A 22918-nucleotide genomic window follows, 5' to 3' on the forward strand; every position below is an offset into this window, starting at 1 on the left:
CAGAGTCCCTATTGTCATTTACGGGATTCGAACCGGCAACCTTCCGATTGCCAGTGCAGATCCCTACCTCAGAGCCAACCACTCCGCCTGACACAAGCGGTTCAGGTCTACAAAATCTTTCTGCCGTGCCGTCTAAATGTACATTCAATTAACTTCGCTCACTGCACTTCGATAAGACTCAGTTACAGACGATTTCCTCGTTTTGTTGAAGGACGAGTTGTCACCGTTATTGAAGGTTATCAAACAGTTTATTGTACACCACAAACAAATCAATCTGCACGCACATCCAAACTTTACTTGATACCGCCTGGCGCCACTCCTGCTTCCTGAACTACAGTGGCTGTCGAGGGACATAAACAGCAGAACTTTGTCACTCACTGCTCTACAGAGATGAGCTGGTCGTTTATCAAAATGAAACACCCTGCAGTAACGTCAGACACAAACTGTCAAATGGATGATTGATGAGCTTAACTCTTTTAGGGCGGATGTCGACTTTTGTCGACAGGAGGGGTTGAAGGCGAATGTCGACAAAAGTCGACATCCAGGGATAGGGGGCGACAATCAGCTGTTAATGGCGACAAATCTCACTGTCACGTCACAGGCATTCCCTCTGTGCTTGGAGGAATGCTAGACTCGTTGACTCGGCAACTAAACCTTGCGTGTGCGTGAGTTGCAAAATGTAAACAATGGCAAGATGGCACCGACATGTGAAAAGGCAGCGAAGCAAGTGCAGAAAACACTCAGCAGACGATGTTTTGCGCATTATCGCGGAGTCGGACTCTTGATTTTTCAGAATCGGATTTTATTGGCAGTGATCAGGAGATCGAGCAAGAGAGTGAGAAGCAGGCATCAGCTGATCAGACACCAGCCGATGCCGCGCCAGCGGATCTGCTGCCAGTTGAGTGCCTTCGCGCAGCCGATGCATCTACGGCAAGGTTCGCATGGGATAAATACACAGACATTGATCCGTTGAGAGCCGATCTGGCTACCGGAGTTTACAAGACGGCATGGCTTGCTGTTGGACATGACAGATCACCAGCTGCTGTACTTCAGGCTGCTCTCTCCTGATGCTGCTTTTCAGCTACTGTCAGACGAGACAAACAGGTAGGCAGAGATTTTTTTTGAATCGCGGGCTGCGTTTGCATCACATTCTCGTTTTTCAAAGTGGAAACCCACAACGAAAGACGAGATGAAGCGCGCTGTGGCATTACAAATAGAGATGGGACAGAACTGGTGATATAACTTCAGGGAGCATTGGTCCAAACGTGTTTTGTCCCCTGGTGGCTTAGGTACGTGCTGCTGCAAAGTTTTATTCACTTCTGTAATAAACAGAAGCAAATCCCATGGGGTGAGCCAGGCTATAATGCCATACATAAAGCTCATAAAGTTTCAGAAGATGAAAAGAGATGACAATACGGTTTTCATGCAGGCAGAAAACTTGGTGGCAGTGGCATGGCACGATGGCAAATGGGTGACTTGTCTCTCTACAGTACACACTAACAATATATGTGAGAAAGTGCAGCAACAGACGATTGAAAAATAGGCACCAAAGCAACACATATTGTAAGGAGTGCAATGTGGCAATGACTGAAATTGGCTGCTTTGAGCGAGATCAGACTTTGCTGTGTAAAATGTATGTGATATGTATGTGAAATCATAGAGTATGCAGGCTCATACAACATGCAAGACAGTAACATTTGTCAAAAGGAAATATTTTTTGTTGATTTGATGTGTTAAACAATTGCTTTGTGTTCTTTTTTAAAAAATGTTAGTTTTTGGAAAAATATTCAGCCCTGGGAGAAAAGAAACAAAAAAAAAATTAGCCCTAAAAGAGTTAAACCCCGTCCCAAATTATGATTTATGAAACATGATGTGTGAAAATCCGAGACCATGGTCCTCAGCCGGAAAAGGGTGGAGTGCCCTCTCAGGGTTGGGGGCGAGATCCTGCCCCAAGTGGAGGAGTTCAAGTATCTCGGGGTCTTGTTCACGAGTGAGGGAAGAATGGAGCGTGAGATCGACAGGCGGATCGGTGCGGCGTCTGCAGTGATGAGGGCTCTGCATCGGTCTGTCGTGGTGAAAAAGGAGCTGAGCCACAAGGCGAAGCTCTCAATTTACCAGTCGATCTATGTTCCTACCCTCACCTATGTTCATGAGCCTATGGGTAGTGACCGAAAGAACGAGATCACGAATACAAGCGGCTGAAATGAGTTTCCTCCGCAGGGTGTCTGGGCTCTCCCTTAAAGATAGGGTGAGAAGCTCAGTAATCCGGGAGGAGCTCAGAGTAGAGCCGCTGCTCCTCCGCATCGAGAGGAGTCAGATGAGGTGGCTCGGGCATCTGATCAGGATGCCTCCTGGACGCCTCCCTGCTGAGGTGTTCCGGGCACGTCTAACCGAGAGGAGACCCCGGGGAAGACCCAGGACACGCTGGAGGGACTATGTCTCTCGACTGGCCTGGGAACGCCTTGGGATTCTCCCGGAAGAGCTAGAAGAAGTGGCCGGGGAGAGGGAAGTCTGGGCATCTCTGCTCAAGCTGCTGCCCCCGCGACCTGACCTCGGATAAGCAGAAGACGATGGATGGATGGATATTTATTATTTTTATTTGTATCATTGTTATACTTTCTACACTTCTGACTTTTGTACGTTTTACAATAGAAAGATGAAATTTTTCAAGCCAAAGCTTTTTTATTTTACACGTTTTTTCTGAGAAATGCTAAGGAGGTTCATTACGTTCGCGTTCACATCCCGCACCTACAAATAAAAACAATTCAATTTTAAGTGACTCGCAATACAGTAAGTGTTGAACAGAAGGCCACTCGTCATTCTACTGTATAAAAGGGTTTTAGGGAGACTTTGTTTGGTTTTAAAAATTCAAAACTTTATTTCTTTCCACATTTGGTAAGGTAATTAACAGAGTGATACAGTTTATTTAAATAAACATCATGTTAAAGCTTAGCAGACAGTTCTCCGCGTTTGTTATTCCCGTGTCCCTTTACAGTTTTATGTCTTTGGCCTAACATAGGCCTCAAACCAGACACACAGTAAAAACTTGTTTAAAAATATTTCCACAATTTCTACAAAAACCTCTACCTCTGTATGAAATCGCTGCTGGACATTTTATTATATAAAGGATATTTAGCCTTCGAGATCAGGTAGAACACGGACGGTCACTTCGCGTGCACTTCAAAGCTTTCCGCTCAGTGAGGTTAATCCGAGTGTCCTTCAGGGTCAGAGAGTAACGAAGTGGACGCCGTCTCCCTGGGCTGGAGCCTCGGAGGGAATACAGTACTCTTCACGCTGGACATGACGAATGTTTGCACCACGCCACGTATTTGCATTCTCCCAGCCGGGCACGGCACCAGGATGCAGACGCTAGTTAAGGCCCATTATGGTTGCACCCCTGGCTTCTACAAATGTCAATGTTTGCCAATATCATATTGTCAAGGGATGTGTGAAGGATGTTGAGGAATTGTAGATGTTGAGTAAAAACACAAATAAGGAAGCTAAATAAATTACTTCACAACATGTACCAAGTATCAAGCTTGGCAACTAGAGCTACTGAAACTCAATCGTCTTGAAGAGCAGGAAAAGGGACTAAACACACCTCTGACGGACATTTGTCACCAGGCGTTGAGGACCTTCAAGAGGACTCCACCATGCTTCTCACCACAGAACCACCAGCTGCCGTCTTCTCCACCACAAAACTGTAGTCGTACTACAGGATGAAAGACAGGGTTATGAGAAAAATGGCACCAGCAGGAGCACTTGGTATCTATCGTCCATTGGTCTACGAGTGGACCTAACAAATGACTCAGCAGTTCAAAGGCAAACCTGATACACCACTGGTCAAACGTTTTAGAGCACCTCAGCCTTTTCAGTTCTTATGGCAATGCACCGAGTTTAATGTCTTGAATGTTTCATGAAATCAAGGCATAGAACAAGTAAACAATGGCAAATCTTATATATATATATATATATAAACTAGCTGATTACCCAGTGGCTTCGCTCACTGAGTGCAAGGGAAAAAAATAAAATGTAGTCTATAAGTTATTAAACAGTAACACATTAACATTTAAGAAGTAAAGATATATTGAGCACTACTGGAGTGGTTTGGTGTAAACTACATTTTAAAGGCGCTATAACACAACAGGTAAGTAGTACTAACAGCAGCTAAAATGTATTTGGATTATCTCTCAGTAGTAGATCCCTTGTGAAAGGTGCTACACGACCGCTGTGGTATAGAAATTACATTTTCTATGTGAACGTCTAAATTTATGCCTGACAACCTTGCACTACGTGCCTGTGATTTACTTCTTAAAATAATTCATCACAAAAAGAACTTTGAATGTTGCGGGGTTTTAGTGACCTGAACTCACCTTAAGGGACAGTAAGTAGTCGTGCAGGGCAATTTACAAACAGAGTCCTGCTTCGATGGCACCGATTACACTCATTCGCAAAGATTTCCACTCTCCCAGGAGCCGATGGGGCACTTGAAGTGTCACAAACAGTGTGAGAAGAGAGGACGCTGCCCAAAACTGCGAAGCTCTCGACCCCGCGGAGCAGCCCGACATCCCGCACCTCCCAGCGTCCACTTTGTTCTCACGCACATTGTTTACAGCTCGCCGCAGTTAAAAAGTAGAAAGATGCAAAGCTGTTTTCCTCCTCTCTTCTACTATCAAGTACTGCCAACTAAAAAAAAGTTACAATGTGGCAGTTTCTGCGACCGTCACGTGGACGAATAAATAAAACTTCTCTGTCAGAACGCGCCTGGCGGCGGACGGGTCAGCACTGTAGTCCAGAGAGGAGGGCTGGGAGTGGACGACGTGGGGCGCACTTCTATGGGATTTCTGTTTCATACGTAATTTCCATATCACGTATCTATGGGACAGATCGGCGTGTTTGTGTTTACTTCTTTTCAATATCAGTAAAATAACTCTCACACAAATAATAACAATTCGTAAAGACGATATAAAAATGGCGTCCACAAACGAAGTGATTAGTTCCTGTACAATAATATGTTCTGTGTTCATACGTAATTTCCATATCGCATGGTCATACGTAATTTCCGTTTCAAACGCGAAAAGAATTTTATATACAGTATATAAATATATATAAAATCCAATGTCTGTCTGTAGTTCTCACGAGAGAACTACTTAACAGATTTCGATCGGGTTTTTCTCTATAATTTGCTTGAACATTTCCGACACTTTACGACTTCTCTCATTGACATCTCTATGTATCATATTTCGTGTATGGTACCGATTTATATGGGTGAATCCGAGAGAGAGAGAGAGAGACACACTGCGGGCCGAGGGGGAAAGGGGGCGGGGACCTCCTCACTCACACACCAGCCTCAGGGTGTGTACCTTACCTCCGCTTAGCTAGCGAATGAGAGGACTACTTAACGGTTTAGATTGGGTTTTCTTCTAGAATTTGCTTGAACATTCCGGTTGATTTTGCAGCTTCTCTCATTGCGTTAAGTATTATAGTTTTCTTGTGGTACCAATTTATTTGCATGAATCCAAGTGAGACAATGAGGGCCGAGGGGAGGGGGAGGGCATTGCCCTCCTCACTCACGCGCCCCCCTCGGGGCATGTACCTTACCTCCGCTTAGCTAACGAACGAGAGAACTATTGTATTTATGCGTGTACCACGCGCACATTTTTTCCCGAAAATTAGCATTAGAAAATCAGGTGCACGTCATACACGAGGAAATTTTGTTCTGTAATGTTTACTTCTTCTGCTTGGGCCTGCTTGCTCGTGCTCTCTCTCGCGCTCTCTCTCTCTCGCTCGCATGACGGAAGAAAGAAAAACTTTCAACATGCAACACAAACAGAAGGGCAATTCGCGTAAAACATGCCCTAAACGCTTCCTATACAATCACAACACGCGTTGTACACAGGGCAAAACGGTTTTTCCGATTTTCTTTGTAAAAATTAGGGTGCGCGTCTTACACGAGGGCGCGTGGTACACGAGTAAAAACGGTACTTAACGGATTTAGATTGTTTTCTTTCTAGAAGTTGCTTGAACATTCCAGTTGATTTTGCGACTTTTCTCATCTCGCTAAGAATCATAGTTCGCTTGCAGGAGCGATATATTCGCTTTTATCCGAGACAGAGGCTGCAGGCCGAGGGGAGGGTGAAGCATGAAGTCAGGAGTGGGGAGCCGGGCAAGGTCCTCCTCACTGTCCTGTTTCACTACTACATGTATGGAGCCGTGGGGGACGGCTAGTAAAAAACCAAAATAAGTCAAGGAATCACTAAGAGTGCAAAACGTTATTTAAATTTTTGATTCATCAAAGTAGCTGCGCCGTCTGCTGATATAACATCCACATATGTGGCATTCGTTCTATAAGGGAAATCAAATATTGGTCAGAAAGATCTTCCCAGCACTGCTGCAGAAGTCCCAACCAATGTGTCACCCTTCTGTCCAGTTCTAACCCAGACTAACTCAACGGAGGGGGATTTTGAAGTGTACCTTCTTGTTCTTTGAACATAATTCTGACATACGAGTTCTGACAATTAAGTTTGTGAACTTGCCACCGTGCACTTACGTTGGCAGCACTGTACAAACAGCTCGGTAAGGTTTCATAACCTTGGTATACCTGTGTCACACAGCTGTGTTCATCTTGACGTGTGGCAGTGTCTTGCCGAGTGACGTTCATTATTGTTGTTGCATGTTCTTGTGTGCCGTCGTGGGAATGTCGGAGTTTGCATTAGAGCAGTGAACAAATGCCAGCTCACACGGCACCATCGGTGAGGGAGTTTTTAGCCAGTAAACAAATAACTGTACTGGAACACCCTCCCTACTTACTTGATCTGGCCCCCAATGACGTTTTTCTTTACCCGAAGATAAAGGAAATATTAAAAGTAAGACATTTTGATGACATTCAGGACATCAAGTGTAATACGACTACAGCTCTGATGGCCATTCCAGAAAAAAAACGTCCAAAATTGCTTTGAAGGGTGGACAAGGCGCTGGCATCGGTGCATAGCTTCCCAAGGGGAGTACTTTGAAGGTGACCGTAGTGATATTCAGCAATGAGGTATGTAGCATTTTTTTCTAGGATGAGTTCGCAAACTTAATTGTCAGACCTTGTATCCTGGAGGTATGTTTTGGGTCATTGTCTTGCTGTAGGATGAACCCCTGACCTACTAGATGCAGACCAGAAAGTTATCACGTGGTGCCTCAAAATTCTGTGGTGACTCTTTTGATTCAGAATGCCAGCCACTCTGTGCAAGGCACCGACTCTGCTCCCAGCAAAAGAACCCCAGACCATCACACGTCCTGACCGTTGGTGTCACACACTGAGGGACTATCCTGTCACCAACTCGACGGCGTACAAACACCCTGCGTGATGAACCGAAGATTTCAAATTTGGATTCATCAGCCCATAAGAGTTTGCTCAGTTTGCAGTATTTCATGGCCCTATTTTGTCCTTTAACGAATGGCTTTCTTCCTGTCACTCCTGTAGCACAAAGTCTCCTCCTCACAGTAGAAACTGAGATTTGCTTTTGTTGACCTGCACTGTTACAGTGCATCCGGAAGGTATTCACAGCGCATCACTTTTTCCACATTTTGTTATCTTACAGCCTTATTCCAAAATAAATTAAATTCATTTTTTTCCTCAGAATTTTACACACAACACCCCATAATGACAACGTGAAAAAAGTTTACTTGAGGTTTTTGCAAATTTATTAAAAATAAAAAAATTGAGAAAGCACATGTCCATAAGTATTCACAGCCTTTGCCATGAAGCTCAAAATTGAGCTGAGGTGCATCCTGTTTCCCCTGATCATCCTTGAGATGTTTCTGCAGCTTCATTGGAGTCCACCTGTGGTAAATTCAGTCGACTGGACATGATTTGGAAAGGCACACACCTGTCTATAGAAGGTCCCACAGTTGACAGTTCATGTCAGAGCACAAACCAAGCATGAAGTCAAAGGAATTGTCTGTAGACCTCCGAGACAGGATTGTCTCGAGGCACAAATCTGGGGAAGGTTACAGAAAAAATTCTGCTGCTTTGAAGGTCCCAATGAGCACAGTGGCCTCCATCATCCGTAAGTGGAAGAAGTTCGAAACCACCAGGACTCTTCCTAGAGCTGGCCGGCCATCTAAACTGAGCGATTGGGGGAGAAGGGCCTTAGTCAGGGAGGTGACCAAGAACCCGATGGTCACTCTGTCAGAGGTCCTCTGTGGAGAGAAGAGAACCTTCCAGAAGGACAACCATCTCTTCAGCAATCCACCAATCAGGCCTGTATGGTAGAGTGGCCAGACGGAAGCCACTCCTTAGTAAAAGGCACATGGCAGCCCGCCTGGAGTTTGCCAAAAGGCACCTGAAGGACTCTCAGACCATGAGAAAGAAAATTCTCTGGTCTGATGAGACAAAGATTGAACTCTTTGGTGTAAATGCCAGGCGTCACGTTTGGAGGAAACCAGGCACCGCTCATCACCAGGCCAATACCATCCCTACAGTGAAGCATGGTGGTGGCAGCATCATGCTGTGGGGGACTGGGAGACTGGTCAGGATAAAGGGAAAGATGACTGCAGCAATGTACAGAGACATCCTGGATGAAAACCTGCTCCAGAGCACTCTTGACCTCAGACTGGGGTGACGGTTCATCTTTCAGCAGGACAACGACCCTAAGCACACAGCCAAGATATCAAAGGAGTGGCTTCAGGACAACTCTGTGAATGTCCTTGAGTGGCCCAGCCAGAGCCCAGACTTGAATCCGATTGAACATCTCTGGAGAGATCTTAAAATGGCTGTGCACCGACGCTTCCCATCCAACCTGATGGAGCTTGAGAGGTGCTGCAAAGAGGAATGGGCCAAACTGGCCAAGGATAGGTGTGCCAAGCTTGTGACATCATATTCAAAAAGACTTGAGGCTGGAATTGCTGCCAAAGGGGCATCGACAAAGTATTGAGCAAAGGCTGAGAATACTTATGGACATGGGATTTATCAGTTTTTTTATTTTTAATAAATTTGCAAAAACCTCAAGTAAACTTTTTTCACGTTGTCATTATGGGGTGTTGTGTGTAGAATTCTGAGGAAAAAAATGAATTTAATCCATTTTGGAATAAGGCTGTATCGTGTAAAAAGTGATGCGCTGTGAATACTTACCGGATGCACTGTAAGCTGTGCTGTGAGGCACCAAGCTGGTGACCCTCAGAAACTTGTGTTCCGATTGGCTGGTGACTTTGGCTCTTCCAGATCTCTTCCTATCAGAGTTTCTTTCAGTTTCCAGTTGCCTTTGGCTTGTGTAGGACACCACTGGACTCACTGACATGTTGATATTTTTTTGAAGTTTCTCTAAATGAAAGGCCTACACTTCTAAGGGTAATAATGCTCTGTCTCATTTCATTTGTTAATTGCCATTTTCTTGCCATTATCACTGGGATATTGTCCAAGTCGTACTTCAGAGGGTGCAGTAACACATTCTGTTCCAACTCTGCTTTAAGACACACAGAGGGTTTTTTGAAGTAATCAACAGAAGTTGGGACACCTGTGCAAATTGTTTGCTTCACCTTGCCAGGCTTCATTTACTTGAATTGTTGCAGAACATCTGTAGGTTGTAACCTATTCGTTGTTCCCTGAAGAAGGCCCAATTGTAATATTCTGAAATTTCCTTTTTTTCCAGTTTTTGCTAACCTGAACTTTAAATTTAAGCCTCTGGCAGTTTACTGCTTACCTTTTCACCATTTTAGGTCATTCACTGCATTTCAACTGATTTTCATTTGAAAAAAAAAAAAACTGAAAAACGTTTAACCAGTAGTGTATCTTTTTTTTTTGCCATGGGTCTCTGAGTTCACAGTCACAGGTTTTCTTTAGCAACGGTTGCGTTAAGCTAAACTTTTAAACTGCCCTATCCTACCCACAAGACTTTATGTGTAATCTCAGTGGATTTTAATGTTCAGTGCTGTGGAACCCCAAAAGGCTGCAGATTTTTGTTCCAACCATTCCTCACTGGCAATTGAGTGTTATGGAGTAACAACAAAAATGATGGAACATAAGCAGTTCTTGAGATTACAAGATAAACAAATAAGGATTTAATCTGTTGCGGTGGGCTGGTGCCCTGCCTGGGGTTTGTTTCCTGCCTTGCGCCCTGTGTTGGCTCCAGCAGACCTCCCCGTGACCCTGTAGTTAGGATATAGTGGGTTGGATAATGGATGGATGGATTTAATCTGATGCTCCCATTAAAACCCTTGCTATTAGGAAAAAGTCCAAAACAACAAAATTCATAACAATATCCGAAAGCGTCCTCTCACCTCATTTTCAATGTCGACAAGAGATTTGATTTGCATGTTCAAGTTGGAAACGGCCACCTGCAACAAAAAATAGATTAAAAATGAATAAAAGTTACTCATCAAGATGATTCATCCTTAAATGGTTAAAGACCTTTCCTCAGATATTCACAAAAGTGCAGAGTTAATCAGTTTCTGGAATCCTGGGGAGACACCTCTAATTCATTCTCATTCACCCATTCCAAGTTAGACATAATTTTAATTTGTCATGATCAGGGGGTCAGCTCCTTCTCTGTATGCCAGCACCCATCCCACCTGCACTTCAAAAGAGGTCATCCACCTTTAGCTAAGCATGTTTGGGCCCGGCCAGTACTTGGAAAGGAGGCCATCTTGGACAAGCTTAAGTTGCTGCTAGAAGAGTTATTGGTGAAACCAGCAGGGGACGCTTATCCCGTGGTCTGAATGTGGATTCCAATGCCCCAGTGCCAGTGATAGAGGCACCGTGCTGTAAAAATGGCACTGTCCGTCAAAACCAAGGTCCCACATTGGCAAAACGAAACCTCCTGGGAGAGCGATGCCCTGAGTCATTCCTTTCAATTACCTGACAACTCTACATTTCAATTTTTTTAGTTTCTAGGACCGCTTACACAGCTAGTGTCATATAAAACACAAGCAATAACAACATTATCCAGTAACGGAAATAACATATAATTTGTATTTTAATTGCCTGAAAGGGAAAATTAAAACGCACAAGATGCTGTTCCAGGCTATGCAGGGCTCTAGCCAATACATTTTGTTTAGCACTTACACTGTTGTTGGAATGTCTTTCAAATTTCGGATGCAAAGCAAATGGCACACCATCCATGGCTGAAAAAGACAGAAGGCAGAAAGGCATGAAGCATATGGCAGAGAAAAAAAAACAAAACATTCTATTTAAATGAGTACACCACTCAGAAATTATATTTGTATACAGTATGTTACCTACCCAAGAATAATAACCCATTTATAATGAGAAGGGTGACATTCAGAATTGTGGAAATTACAGAGGGATAAAGTGGATGTCACAAATGCAAATGAAAATTTGGGAGAGAGTTTTAGAGAGAAGGCATAGGGAAGAGACCACCACAGAGGGAAGGGTCAGTCTGGTTTTATGCCAGGGAGAGGAGCAACTGATGCCGTCTTTGCATCGAGACAACTGATAGAGAATAATCGAGAAAAAAACAGAAATGTCTGCACGTGGTGTTTATCGATTTGGAGAAGAGTACCACGTCAAGAGGTCTGGAGGTGCATTAGAGAGAAAGGAGGACCAGAAAAGTGGGCGAGACTTGTCCAGGATATGTATGAGGGAGTGAGCACTCGGGCTGGAGTAACAAACAAGATCCCAGTTAGAGTGGGTCTGCACTAGGGGTCTTCTTGAAGTCCTTACCTCTTTGATCTGGTTATGGATGTGTTGAGTCATGGGATAAAAGTTCTGGGGCAGGCTTTTTTTTGCTCATGACATTGTGTGGTGTAGCATCAGGAAAGAGGAAGTTGGAAGAATGGAGAAGGGCTTCGGAAGAGAGAAGGATAAAGACAAATAGGAAGTAGAGTAAATATCTGAGGTTTAATGATGATCAGGATTCAGAACGCAGCCTGCAGGGAGAGCTAAGAGTGGAGAAGTTTAAATATCTAGGATCACTGGTAGCCCAAAATGGAGTGCATTGTAGATGCAACAATTGAAAGAAGGTTATCAGGGGTGGGTAGGTAGGTAAGGTAAGGTACGGTAGGTAGGTACTTTATTAATCCCAAGGGGAAATTCACATACTCCAGCAGCCGCATACTGATAATAACAATATTAAATTAAAGAGTGATAACAATGCAGGTATACAGACAGACAATAACTTTGTATAATGTTAACGTTTACCCCCCCCCCCCCCCCCTGGTGGAACTGAAAAGTCACATAGTGTGATGGAGGAACGATCTCCTCAGTCTGTCAGTGGAGCAGGACGGTGACAGCAGTCTGTCGCTGAAGCTGCTCCTCTGTCTGGAGATGATCCTGTTTAGTGGATGCAGTGGATTCTCCATGATTGACAGGAGTCTGCTCAGCGCCCTTCGCTCTGCCACAGATGTCAAACTGTTCAGCTCCGTGCCTACAATAGAGCCTGCCTTCCTCACCAGTTTGTCCTGGCGTGAGGCGTCTTTCTTCTTTATGCTGCCTCCCCAGCACACCACCGCGTAGAAGAGGGCGCTCGCCACAACCATCTGATAGAACATCTGCAGCATCTTATTGCAGATGTTGAAGGACGCCAGCCTTCTAAGGACGTATAGTCGGCTCTGTCCTCTCTTGCACAGAGCATCAGTATTGGCAGTCCAGTCCAGTTTATCATCCAGCTGTACTCCCAGGTATTTATAGGTCTGCACCATCTGCACACAGTCACCTCTGATGATCACGGGGTCCATGAGGGGCCTGAGCCTGCTAAAATCCACCACCAGCTCCTTGGTTTTGCTGGTGTTCAGGTGTAGGTGGTTTGAGTCGCACCATTTAACAAAGTCCTTGATTAGGTTCCTATACTCCTCCTCTAGCCCACTCCTGATGCAGCCCACGATAGCAGTGTCGTCAGCGAACTTTTGCACGTAGCAGGACTCCGAGTTGTATTGGAAGTCCGATGTATGTTGGCTGAACAGGACTGGAGAAAGTACAGTCCCTTGTGGCGCTCCTGTGCTGCTGACCACAATGTCAGACCTGCAGTTCCCGAGACGCACATACTGAGGTCTGTGTGTAAGATAGTCCACGATCCATGCCACTAGGTATGAATCTACTCAGAGTACTGAGTGATTGACAAATTAATGTGAAAGGTAAAGGTCAGGTTTTTAAGACAGTAGTAAGACCAACAATGATGTATAAAGCTGACACATGTGCAGTAAAGGAAATGCAGGAGAAGAAGTTGGATTTGTCAGAAATGAGCTTATGGATTTACAAAAAAAGGACTGAATAAGAAATGAGACAATCAGAGGTACAACAAAAGTGGGGGAAGATGTCAAAGTACAGCAAAATAGGTCGAAGTGGTATGGACATGTGATGAAGAGCGACAATGAATATGTGGACAAAAGAATGATGGGCGTGAGGGAGGCCAAAGTGGAGGTGGATGGATAAAGTGAAAGAATATCTGAAGGAAAAGGGCCTGACTTGGAGGAAAGACAGGACTGAACTGTATGGAGAAGGTTGATCAAGTGCTTCCACCCCACAGAGAAGTGGGAAAAGATGAAGAGGAAGAAGAAGAAGATGATGTGTACCCAAGTAATTTGTAATAATGACTGAGAAAAATGTTTAATTTTTTGTATAGAACTGAACCTGATGGTTACCAACACTGAACAACAGCAAACAATATCAAAAACCGTTATGAAAAAAACTCACATTATCTGAGTCACATAATCCACATGTTAAGTCATCCAGTTGTACGATCACAACATGCCAAATGTGTGTATTTTTTGCTAAAGTGCTGTGAAATAAATAAGTCCAGAAAGTGAAAGGAGTCCGCACACATGAAGCCCCTTCACACGGGGTTGCACTTTTTAACTGAAGACAGGATTCTTGACCAATGAATGAGTTGAGCCTTGAATTCAAAGTGTGATCCCTGTTGTTTTTGATATTGTCTGCTGTTGTCCAGCGTTGGTCTCCATTGGGTCCCATTCTATCAGAAATTTTGTTACATTTGTTCTCCACTAATACATGAGAGTTAACATTTTTCTTAGCCATCACAACAAACTACATGCGATAAGTAACATATAAAAAAATATTTTTACATAGAGTATTCCTTGAAACAATACGTTAAACAGTGCGAGCCACTGATATCTAGCACTGAAATCTAAAACGGAAAAGTAACATTTACTTACCTGAAATGCCGTAGATCCCAGATGTGTTGTAAATAGGATCTTTAAGCTCCAAACCACTGCGACGGTTGGTCAGCGGTGGGGCTGTGGGCGCAAAATCATTGCTGCAAAATAACACCTTATAATTTAGAGTCTACCTATTGTTTATAAATGTCCTATAACAACTATGACAGTGAAGCAGCCCAGCAGTTAGGACCAGTTTTTACTAAATGAAACAGGGTATTCTGGGAGGAAAAAAAGAATATCCAAAGGAATATTACATTACTTTATTGAGACTGAACTGTTTAGTTCTGAGTGCCTAACATTAAATGACCTCTCAACAAAATAAAAGCAACTTCTCATGTCTTGGAGTAGGGCAATGGCAAGTGTTGCTGCTTCACCACATCAGAGAATCTGGTCACGGTCTCCAGTCTATGGAGTCTGGATGCCCTCAGAGATGTGAATGTTAGGTTTAATGACAACTCTAAATTCGGCCGGTGAGGATGCTCTGATTGATTGTGCTCTTCAGTGGACTGGTGTAGTGATCAGCTCTGTTTTAGGCTGAAAAATCAATGTTTTGTAGCCTTTTCCTTTAAGAGAAGTCATATTGTGTACCACTATCAGTGTCCCGTCCTTCATTTTCTAGGGGCGTGGTCTCCAGGGTCATGACCTTGACTTAATCATCAAATGGCTTAAAAAGTCAGCCTTTTGCACACAGCCTTACCCTATCTGCGGATAAAATCCTTATTTTCATTTGACTTCTCAAGTGTTTATTTTTCATGTCTTGCCCAGTTTTCGACTTAATGTGTGTTACTTTGAATTTTTCCTCTTGTCTGGGTTTCGTTTGCTTTGGTTTATTTTCATTTTCTCTTGTTTGCTTTTTGCTCCTAGCTTTCTGTTTTCCCACCGAATCAGAACACTAGGGAACTGGCTTAAAATCCTGGCCCAGTCGTCATCTATGTGGCGTCTGCACATTCTTCCTATGTCTCTGTCCTTCTACATCCCAGAGACATACTGCCGGACAACTCTAAAGTGGCCAGGCTGAGTGAGTGTGGATGTGTCCTGTGATGGTTTGATGCCCCCATTCCCTTCTGGTTCAATACTGTGACTCTGCAATGGAGAAACTAAGTGCAAAAAAATACAAAAGAATGGCATTCTCTGCTTTTTAAGCTCCGTGTTGGCTTGCAATGCATTCTACAATTTGTTTTTCAAAAATATGAGGGACGTTCAAAACGTTTCCAAAATTTATATTTTCTTTGGAAACGGTGAAGTTGGGAGGAGTAGTAATTGGGCATTAAATTTTTGATACGATGCTGGGAAAATTGCATCACAAACAAAGATGACTATGTAGAAAAGTGATGTAATTTGTTTTTGAAATTCTTAATAAATCTATCTATCTATCTATATCTATATACAGTGATCCCTCGCTATATCGCGCTTCGCCTTTCGCGGCTTCACTCTATCGCGGATTTTATATGTAAGCATATTTAAATATATATCGCGGATTTTTTGCTGGTTTGCGGATTTCTGTGGACAATGGGTCTTTTAATTTCTGGTACATGCTTCCTCAGTTGGTTTGCCCAGTTGATTTCATACAAGGGACGCTATTGGCAGATGGCTGAGAAGCTACCCAACTTACTTTTCTGTCTCTCTTGCGCTGACTTTCTCTGATCCTGATGTAGGGGGATTGAGCAGGGGGGCTGTTCGCACACCTAGGCGATACGGACGCTCGTCTAAAAATGCTGAAAGATTATCTTCACGTTGCTACCTTCTGTGCAGCTGCTTCCTGAAGCGACATGCTGCACGGTGCTTCGCATACTTAAAAGCTCGAAGGGCACGTATTGATTTTTGATTGTTTGTTTTTCTCTGTCTCTCTCTTTGTCTGCTCCTGACGGAGGGGGTGTGAGCTGCCGCCTTCAACAGCTTTGTGCCGCAGTGCTTCGCATACTTAAAAGTCAAACAGCCCTACTGATTTGTTTGCTCTTCTTTCTGACATTCTGTGCTCCTGACGCGCTCTCCTTTGAAGAGGAAGATATGTTTGCATTCTTTTAATTGTGAGACGGAACTGTCATCTCTGTCTTGTCATGGAGCACAGTTTAAACTTTTGAAAAAGAGACAAATGTTTGTTTGCAGTGTTTGAATAACGTTCCTGTCTCTCTACAACCTCCTGTGTTTCTGCGCAAATCTGTGACCCAAGCATGACAATATAAAAATAACCATATAAACATATGGTTTCTACTTCGCGGATTTTCTTATTTCGCGGGTGGCTCTGGAACGCAACCCCCGCGATGGAGGAGGGATTACTGTATATATATATATCTCTATATATATATCTATATATATATATATCTATATATATATATCTATATATATATATATATCTATATATATACAGTGGTGTGAAAAACTATTTGCCCCCTTCCTGATTTCTTATTCTTTTGCATGTTTGTCACACAAAATGTTTCTGATCATCAAACACATTTAACCATTAGTCAAATATAACACAAGTAAACACAAAATGCAGTTTTTAAATGATGGTTTTTATTATTTAGGGAGAAAAAAAATCCAAACCTACATGGCCCTGTGTGAAAAAGTAATTGCCCCCTTGTTAAAAAATAACCTAACTGTGGTGTATCACACCTGAGTTCAATTTCCGTAGCCACCCCCAGGCCTGATTACTGCCACACCTGTTTCAATCAAGAAATCACTTAAATAGGAGCTGCCTGACACAGAGAAGTAGACCAAAAGCACCTCAAAAGCTAGACATCATGCCAAGATCCAAAGAAATTCAGGAACAAATGAGAACAGAAGTAATTGAGATCTATCAGTCTGGTAAAGGTTATAAAGCCATTTCTAAAGCTTTGGGACTCCAGCGAACCACAGTGAGAGCCATTATCCACAAATGGCAAAAACATGGAACAGTGGTGAACCTTCCCAGGAGTGGCCGGCCGACCAAAATTACCCCAAGAGCGCAGAGACGACTCATCCGAGAGGTCACAAAAGACCCCAGGACAACGTCTAAAGAACTGCAGGCCTCACTTGCCTCAATTAAGGTCAGTGTTCACGACTCCACCATAAGAAAGAGACTGGGCAAAAACGGCCTGCATGGCAGATGTCCAAGACGCAAACCACTGTTAAGCAAAAAGAACATTAGGGCTCGTCTCAATTTTGCTAAGAAACATCTCAATGATTGCCAAGACTTTTGGGAAAATACCTTGTGGACTGATGAGACAAAAGTTGAACTTTTTGGAAGGCAAATGTCCCGTTACATCTGGCGTAAAAGGAACACAGCATTTCAGAAAAAGAACATCATACCAACAGTAAACTATGGTGGTGGTAGTGTGATGGTCTGGGGTTGTTTTGCTGCTTCAGGACCTGGAAGGCTTGCTGTGATAGATGGAACCATGAATTCTACTGTCTACCAAAAAATCCTGAAGGAGAATGTCCGGCCATCTGTTCGTCAACTCAAGCTGAAGCGATCTTGGGTGTTGCAACAGGACAATGACCCAAAACACACCAGCAAATCCACCTCTGAATGGCTGAAGAAAAACAAAATGAAGACTTTGGAGTGGCCTAGTCAAAGTCCTGAACTGAATCCAATTGAGATGCTATGGCATGACCTTAAAAAGGCGGTTCATGCTAGAAAACCCTCAAATAAAGCTGAATTACAACAATTTTGCAAAGATGAGTGGGCCAAAATTCCTCCAGAGCGCTGTAAAAGACTCATTGCAAGTTATCGCAAACGCTTGATTGCAGTTATTGCTGCTAAGGGTAGCCCAACCAGTTATTAGGTTCAGGGGGCAATTACTTTTTCACACAGGGCCATGTAGGTTTGGATTTTTTTTTCTCCCTAAATAATAAAAACCACCATTTACAAACTGCATTTTGTGTTTACTTGTGTTATATTTGACTAATGGTTAAATGTGTTTGATGATCAGAAACATTTTGTGTGACAAACATGCAAAAGAATAAGAAATCAGGAAGGGGGCAAATAGTTTTTCACACCACTGTATATATAGTGGGGAACAGCCCGGACACAGACAGGTAGACATGATTTCAGCACCACAACACGTTTATTTACTCCATATTTACAAGTGGAACACACACACAACCCAGTGCCGCAGCACCAATCACCCCAAAGTCCAGGCCTCACAATGCCTCTTCTCTCTCTCTCTCTGGTCCGCCTCCACTCCTCTCCTCCGAGCTCCGTCCTCTACCACCCAACTCCAGCCATTGAATGGAGGGAGGCGGCCCCTTTTATACACACCCAGATGTGCTCCAAGTGCCTCCCGATTAGCCTCCGCCGGCACTCCCCAGTGTGGCGGAAGTACCGGCTACACACCCGGAAGCACTTCGGGTGTCCCTGGTCTTCTTCCCCCTAGCACTTCCGGGTGTGGCGGAAGTACGGAAGGCCAGGGCTCCATAGGCATTGGGGCGCCCCCTGGTGGTGACCACGGGCCCCTATAGGGTTGATCTTCTAAGCTCTGTTCCCGTGGTCCCCAAAGCCACCAGGGTGGTCGCCCCCACATGGGCTGGGGGAGGCGTAAGCCCTCCTCCGGTCCTCCTGGGCGTCCCGGCTGGGTACCACCCCCAGCCTCCTGTGACAATATATATACATACACATAAAAGTCAATGTATGTGTGTGTATGTATGTTCCCGCATCACTTGCGAACGGCTGGACTGATTTTCATGAAACTTGGTACACAGGTTTCTCATTGGTCAACTAAAAATACTGAAGGATAAAATCAACCCTACTAACTCACCCCCTTCTGGGTAGGGTGGGGGGTGATCTTGTATGCACGTTATCATCCAGTTGACACTCAGAACGACCACCAGAGGGTGAACTGGGGGTGACTGCCAGCATTCTTTATGTTGGAGCACCACCGCGCCCCTGTTGCTTTTCAAATTAAATAGAGTTGGCCGGTTCTGATTTTTTTTAAAACAATTAAAAAACACTTTATTTTCCTCCCAGACAATGCTGGGTATTTCAGCTACTAGAGTTAAAAAAAAAAAAAAAAAGCGCAGAAATTTTTTGAACGTCCCTCGTACAAAATCTGAAGTCTGCCTTGTTTACTTGTCGCAGTTCTCCATGTTGAAAGTAACATTAAAGAAACTGCATCTAATAATTCCTGAAGCACTTCGGATGATTTCATTAAAATTGGGCATTAAGAATGAAATGTGTTTGATGGCAAGCATATTTTTAACTTTAAAGTGGTCCAGTTCTACCAAAAAAGATTGCTTACCTGCTTTGTTCTTGCATAGATGAGGAGTTGCCATCAATGGCCAGGTCTTTCATGTTCACATGGATGTTACGAGGTTTAGGAAGTGGTTTTGCAATGGCTACCCTCTCCTTCTTGCACCAAATTACATACCCATTGAAATCTCTACAGAAATAAAATGGAAATTACTTGTTTTAGAGCCAAAAAAAGTAAACAAAACAGAAACTGCTTCAAACGTGATGACAACACGTGACTATGGGTCAGATGTTTAGCAAGTAAGGCCGGGGATACATTTAATGTTACGTGATGTGTACTGTATATACTTGCATGTGTACTTTAAGTAAATCTGGAGGATTCCACCAGGTGGCAGTGTGAGAAATCATTACAGGGAGAAATACAACATCCAGTTTTACTGTGTTCTGAGCTGAGGGAAGAAGGATGTTAAACATAAAAATTCTTTGGAAAAAGACAGCAACAGCGACACAGAAGATGGGATGTGAGACCTTTAAACGTATCGCGTCATTATGAATGGGAATATGCGATGCTTGTACTGCCTATGTGAGAAATAGATGAAGAAAAGCACCTGGAATATTTTCATGTTGCCATTTAAGTTTGATGATTTGCTTCACCGCATCGAACCATTCATCAAACATTGAAGCACACAGATTTATCCTGTTGTAGCCACACTTCGGCTTGCCATCACATGTTGACAGTAAACAACGATATATAAACGTCACGTACCAAAACTTGAACGCATATTTTTGCTGGTACTGCAACTCATGCATGCAACACGTTAATTCCTGCCAATATGCTCAGAAGACACGTCAAAAGAATGCTGGGGACACGTGGCAGCCATGATGTGTGCATGTAAGCATTCTGAGTGTAAAGTATAAACCAGACCTAAGCCTCCTTCATCAAAGCAGTGGTGGTGGAAAGTCCCCCATTTTTACTAGCAACTTGGCGTGAAGCTGCCAAAATGTGCCTTGTGGATTCCTTACCCAACACATGTGTAGTGTGGGATTATCATTTTGCTCTTCACGGTCACTTTGATGTCCACAACGATCACATCTGCACATGAAGCGGGCACAGGCTTTACACAGAGGCGTTTCTTCTTGGAAACTGAAGCTTCTGAAAAAGGTAAATGTGGGTAAAAGAAATGAACACAATGCAAGCCAAGAGTTGGTTCATTTAAGGATAATAACGTTTCAAATGTATGCCATAACCACCATTAAGTCCTTCTTATGTTTCATGTTGGTAAGAAGCTTATTTATTATTTTATCAAAGGATAGAAGGTTATTCTGTATCATCATGTCATGTTATAGTCTAACCCACCTAATCCAGACTAGGGTTACAGGGGGTGCTGGATGCCTATCTCAGCTAGCAGAGGGTGCAAGGCTGACACAGGGTGAACACACACATGCACCAAGCACACACTATTGGGGCAGTTTAGAGTCACCAATTCACGTAACCTTTATGTCTTCATAATAGTGGGAGGAAACCGGAGCACCCAGAAGAAACCCACGTCAACATGAGAAGAATCTGGGATGTGAACCTCCTTGCACTGCACCACTGTGCTGCCAGTAATTCATCATCACCAGTTTAATTACCCATTTCCAGGTTTATCCAGGTTAGTCAGTAGCCCCGGGCAAAATACGTTTCTTACACACTTCATGGTGCAGTGCATCCTTGTAATGAGACCATTCTTTTCAAATCTTCCGACACCACCACCAACCGCTTCTTCTTTGTCTTCAGTCATGTCCTCATCTTCTCCACCCCAATTATGGTGCACCTCATCACCAAATCATCCTCTGTCTTCAGCCTCTCTTTCCATTTCTCCTCAGTGCAATGCCTGTCACATCCACAGCAACTCCTTCTCATAGCTCAGTATTTGTCATTCTCTCACTCTGTTATACTTCACACTTCCACCTTCATCATTCTCCTCTATGTCCTTTCCAGCTGTGCTTCATCATCTCACTCCCATAGAGTACACTGCTTCTCTCACAGCTTTCATAAACTTTTCCATTAAACACCAGAGAAACTTCTTTTAGAGCAGCGGTTCTCAAATCAGGGGGACCGATGGCCGCTGTTTTAGAGGTTGGAATTCAATTCGCTCTGCCATCAAAAGAAGATTGTTGGCATGCAAGATCTCCCAGGGCAATCCTTCAACACACATCTCTAATTATGGCCCCCGTCAAATCCCCATCACTGCCTCACCTTCACCTCAAAACTTTCAGTAACCTCATTTTGCTTTTCTGACCACCAGTTTCCTTAACCTGAGACTAAACAGGTTTTATTGTCTAACTCTATCAGAGTATGACATGGGTGTTAAGTGCTGGTATGCACGTGGTTGCTCTTCTCCAGACATCTTGAAGCGCTGCAATGCATTTTTTGGGCAGCACCTGCACGGTGACCAGAATTGCACACAATACTCCAGATGTGGCCTCATATTACTTAGTTCTGATGACTCACAGCTTCTACGTAAGCTAAAAACCTTAAGGATAAACTCCAGACGCTCACATTTTCATTGTTTGTTTTCTCATCCTGGGTATGCACAATACAGAGCCATTTTAGAGCTTAACAGCTGCAGATGCGTTTTACTTTCACATTGTTCACAATGTTCTACCCCAGGATGCTTCCAATCAGCTCTGTAGCCTTCTTTCCAGTGGATGTGAAAACTGAAACCAAATCTTGTACTAGTTATTAAGAACAAAGAAGAGAACAAGCACGCTTTCCTCTGAGTGGTTAGTGGGATGAATTTGTGATAAAATTAGTTCCAGCTTTGCTTTCTGTTTTGAGGCAGGACCTCTCCGTTTTTCCCAGTTGATTCTGGGGTTCGTCAGGGGTGTGTTCTTGCTCCTGCTCTGTTCAATGCTTGTATAGACTGGGTATTGGGCAAGGTTGTGGGGTCCAGCGGCTGTGGGGCATCTGTTGGTGAAGAAAGATTCACGGATCTTGACTTTGCTGACGATGCTGTGATCTTTGCGGAGTGAATTGAGGCTCTGATCGGGGCGCTCGAGAGACTGAGTGAGAAGTCTGAGTGTCTGGGCTTGTGAGTGTCCTGATAAAAATTAAGATCAGGCCTTTAATGACCTCTTGGGCACGGCCATCAGCAGTGTGTCTGTCTGCGGAGAGAGTGTCGACCTCGTTGAGAGGTTTACTTACCTTGGCAGTGATATTCATGTCTCTGGTGACTCTTCCTGTGAAGTCAGTAGACGGACTGGGAGAGCATGGGCGGGTCATGAGGTTGTTGGAAAGGGGTGTGTGACGCTCCAAATATCTATGCAAAAGGACGAAGGTCCAAGTCTTTAGAGTCCTGGTGCTTTCTGTCTTACTATATGGTTGCGAGACATGGACGCTATCCAGTGACCTGAGACAAAGACTGGACTCCTCCTGAATGAGGCACATTTCCTGCATTGTGAGGGAGCACTACGGCGATGTGGCGCGTTTCCCCGAGGATGATCCAGCTCATAAGATCCTCATTGTTGGGGACCCAAGTGGCTGTACCAGACCAAGGGGTCGCCCACGTAACACCTGGCTGCAGCAGATAGAGGGTCATTTCCAGAGGGTAGGACTGGACCGCGTGTCTGCCTGGGGGGTTGCCAACCGGG

General features: G+C 43.9%; 1 protein-coding gene across 1 annotated transcript in view; it reads right to left on the reverse strand.

Annotated features, from left to right (window-relative positions):
* Positions 1 to 2849: 2849 nt before the first annotated feature.
* mvb12a (multivesicular body subunit 12A) overlaps positions 2850 to 22918 on the reverse strand; it is a 35006-nt gene continuing 14937 nt past the window's right edge. Inside the window, exons 5-10 of the mRNA XM_028822893.2 lie at positions 20309 to 20438; positions 19335 to 19475; positions 14116 to 14216; positions 11051 to 11109; positions 10267 to 10323; positions 2850 to 3712 (exon numbers count right to left, since the gene is read on the reverse strand). Of these exons, the coding sequence (XP_028678726.1) occupies positions 3638 to 3712; positions 10267 to 10323; positions 11051 to 11109; positions 14116 to 14216; positions 19335 to 19475; positions 20309 to 20438 (563 nt within the window). The 3' untranslated portion in view covers positions 2850 to 3637. The remainder of the gene's footprint in view (positions 3713 to 10266; positions 10324 to 11050; positions 11110 to 14115; positions 14217 to 19334; positions 19476 to 20308; positions 20439 to 22918) is intronic.

Source organism: Erpetoichthys calabaricus, chromosome 17 (assembly GCF_900747795.2).
Source record: "Erpetoichthys calabaricus chromosome 17, fErpCal1.3, whole genome shotgun sequence".
In the NCBI taxonomy this organism is placed as follows: Eukaryota; Metazoa; Chordata; class Cladistia; order Polypteriformes; family Polypteridae; genus Erpetoichthys; species Erpetoichthys calabaricus.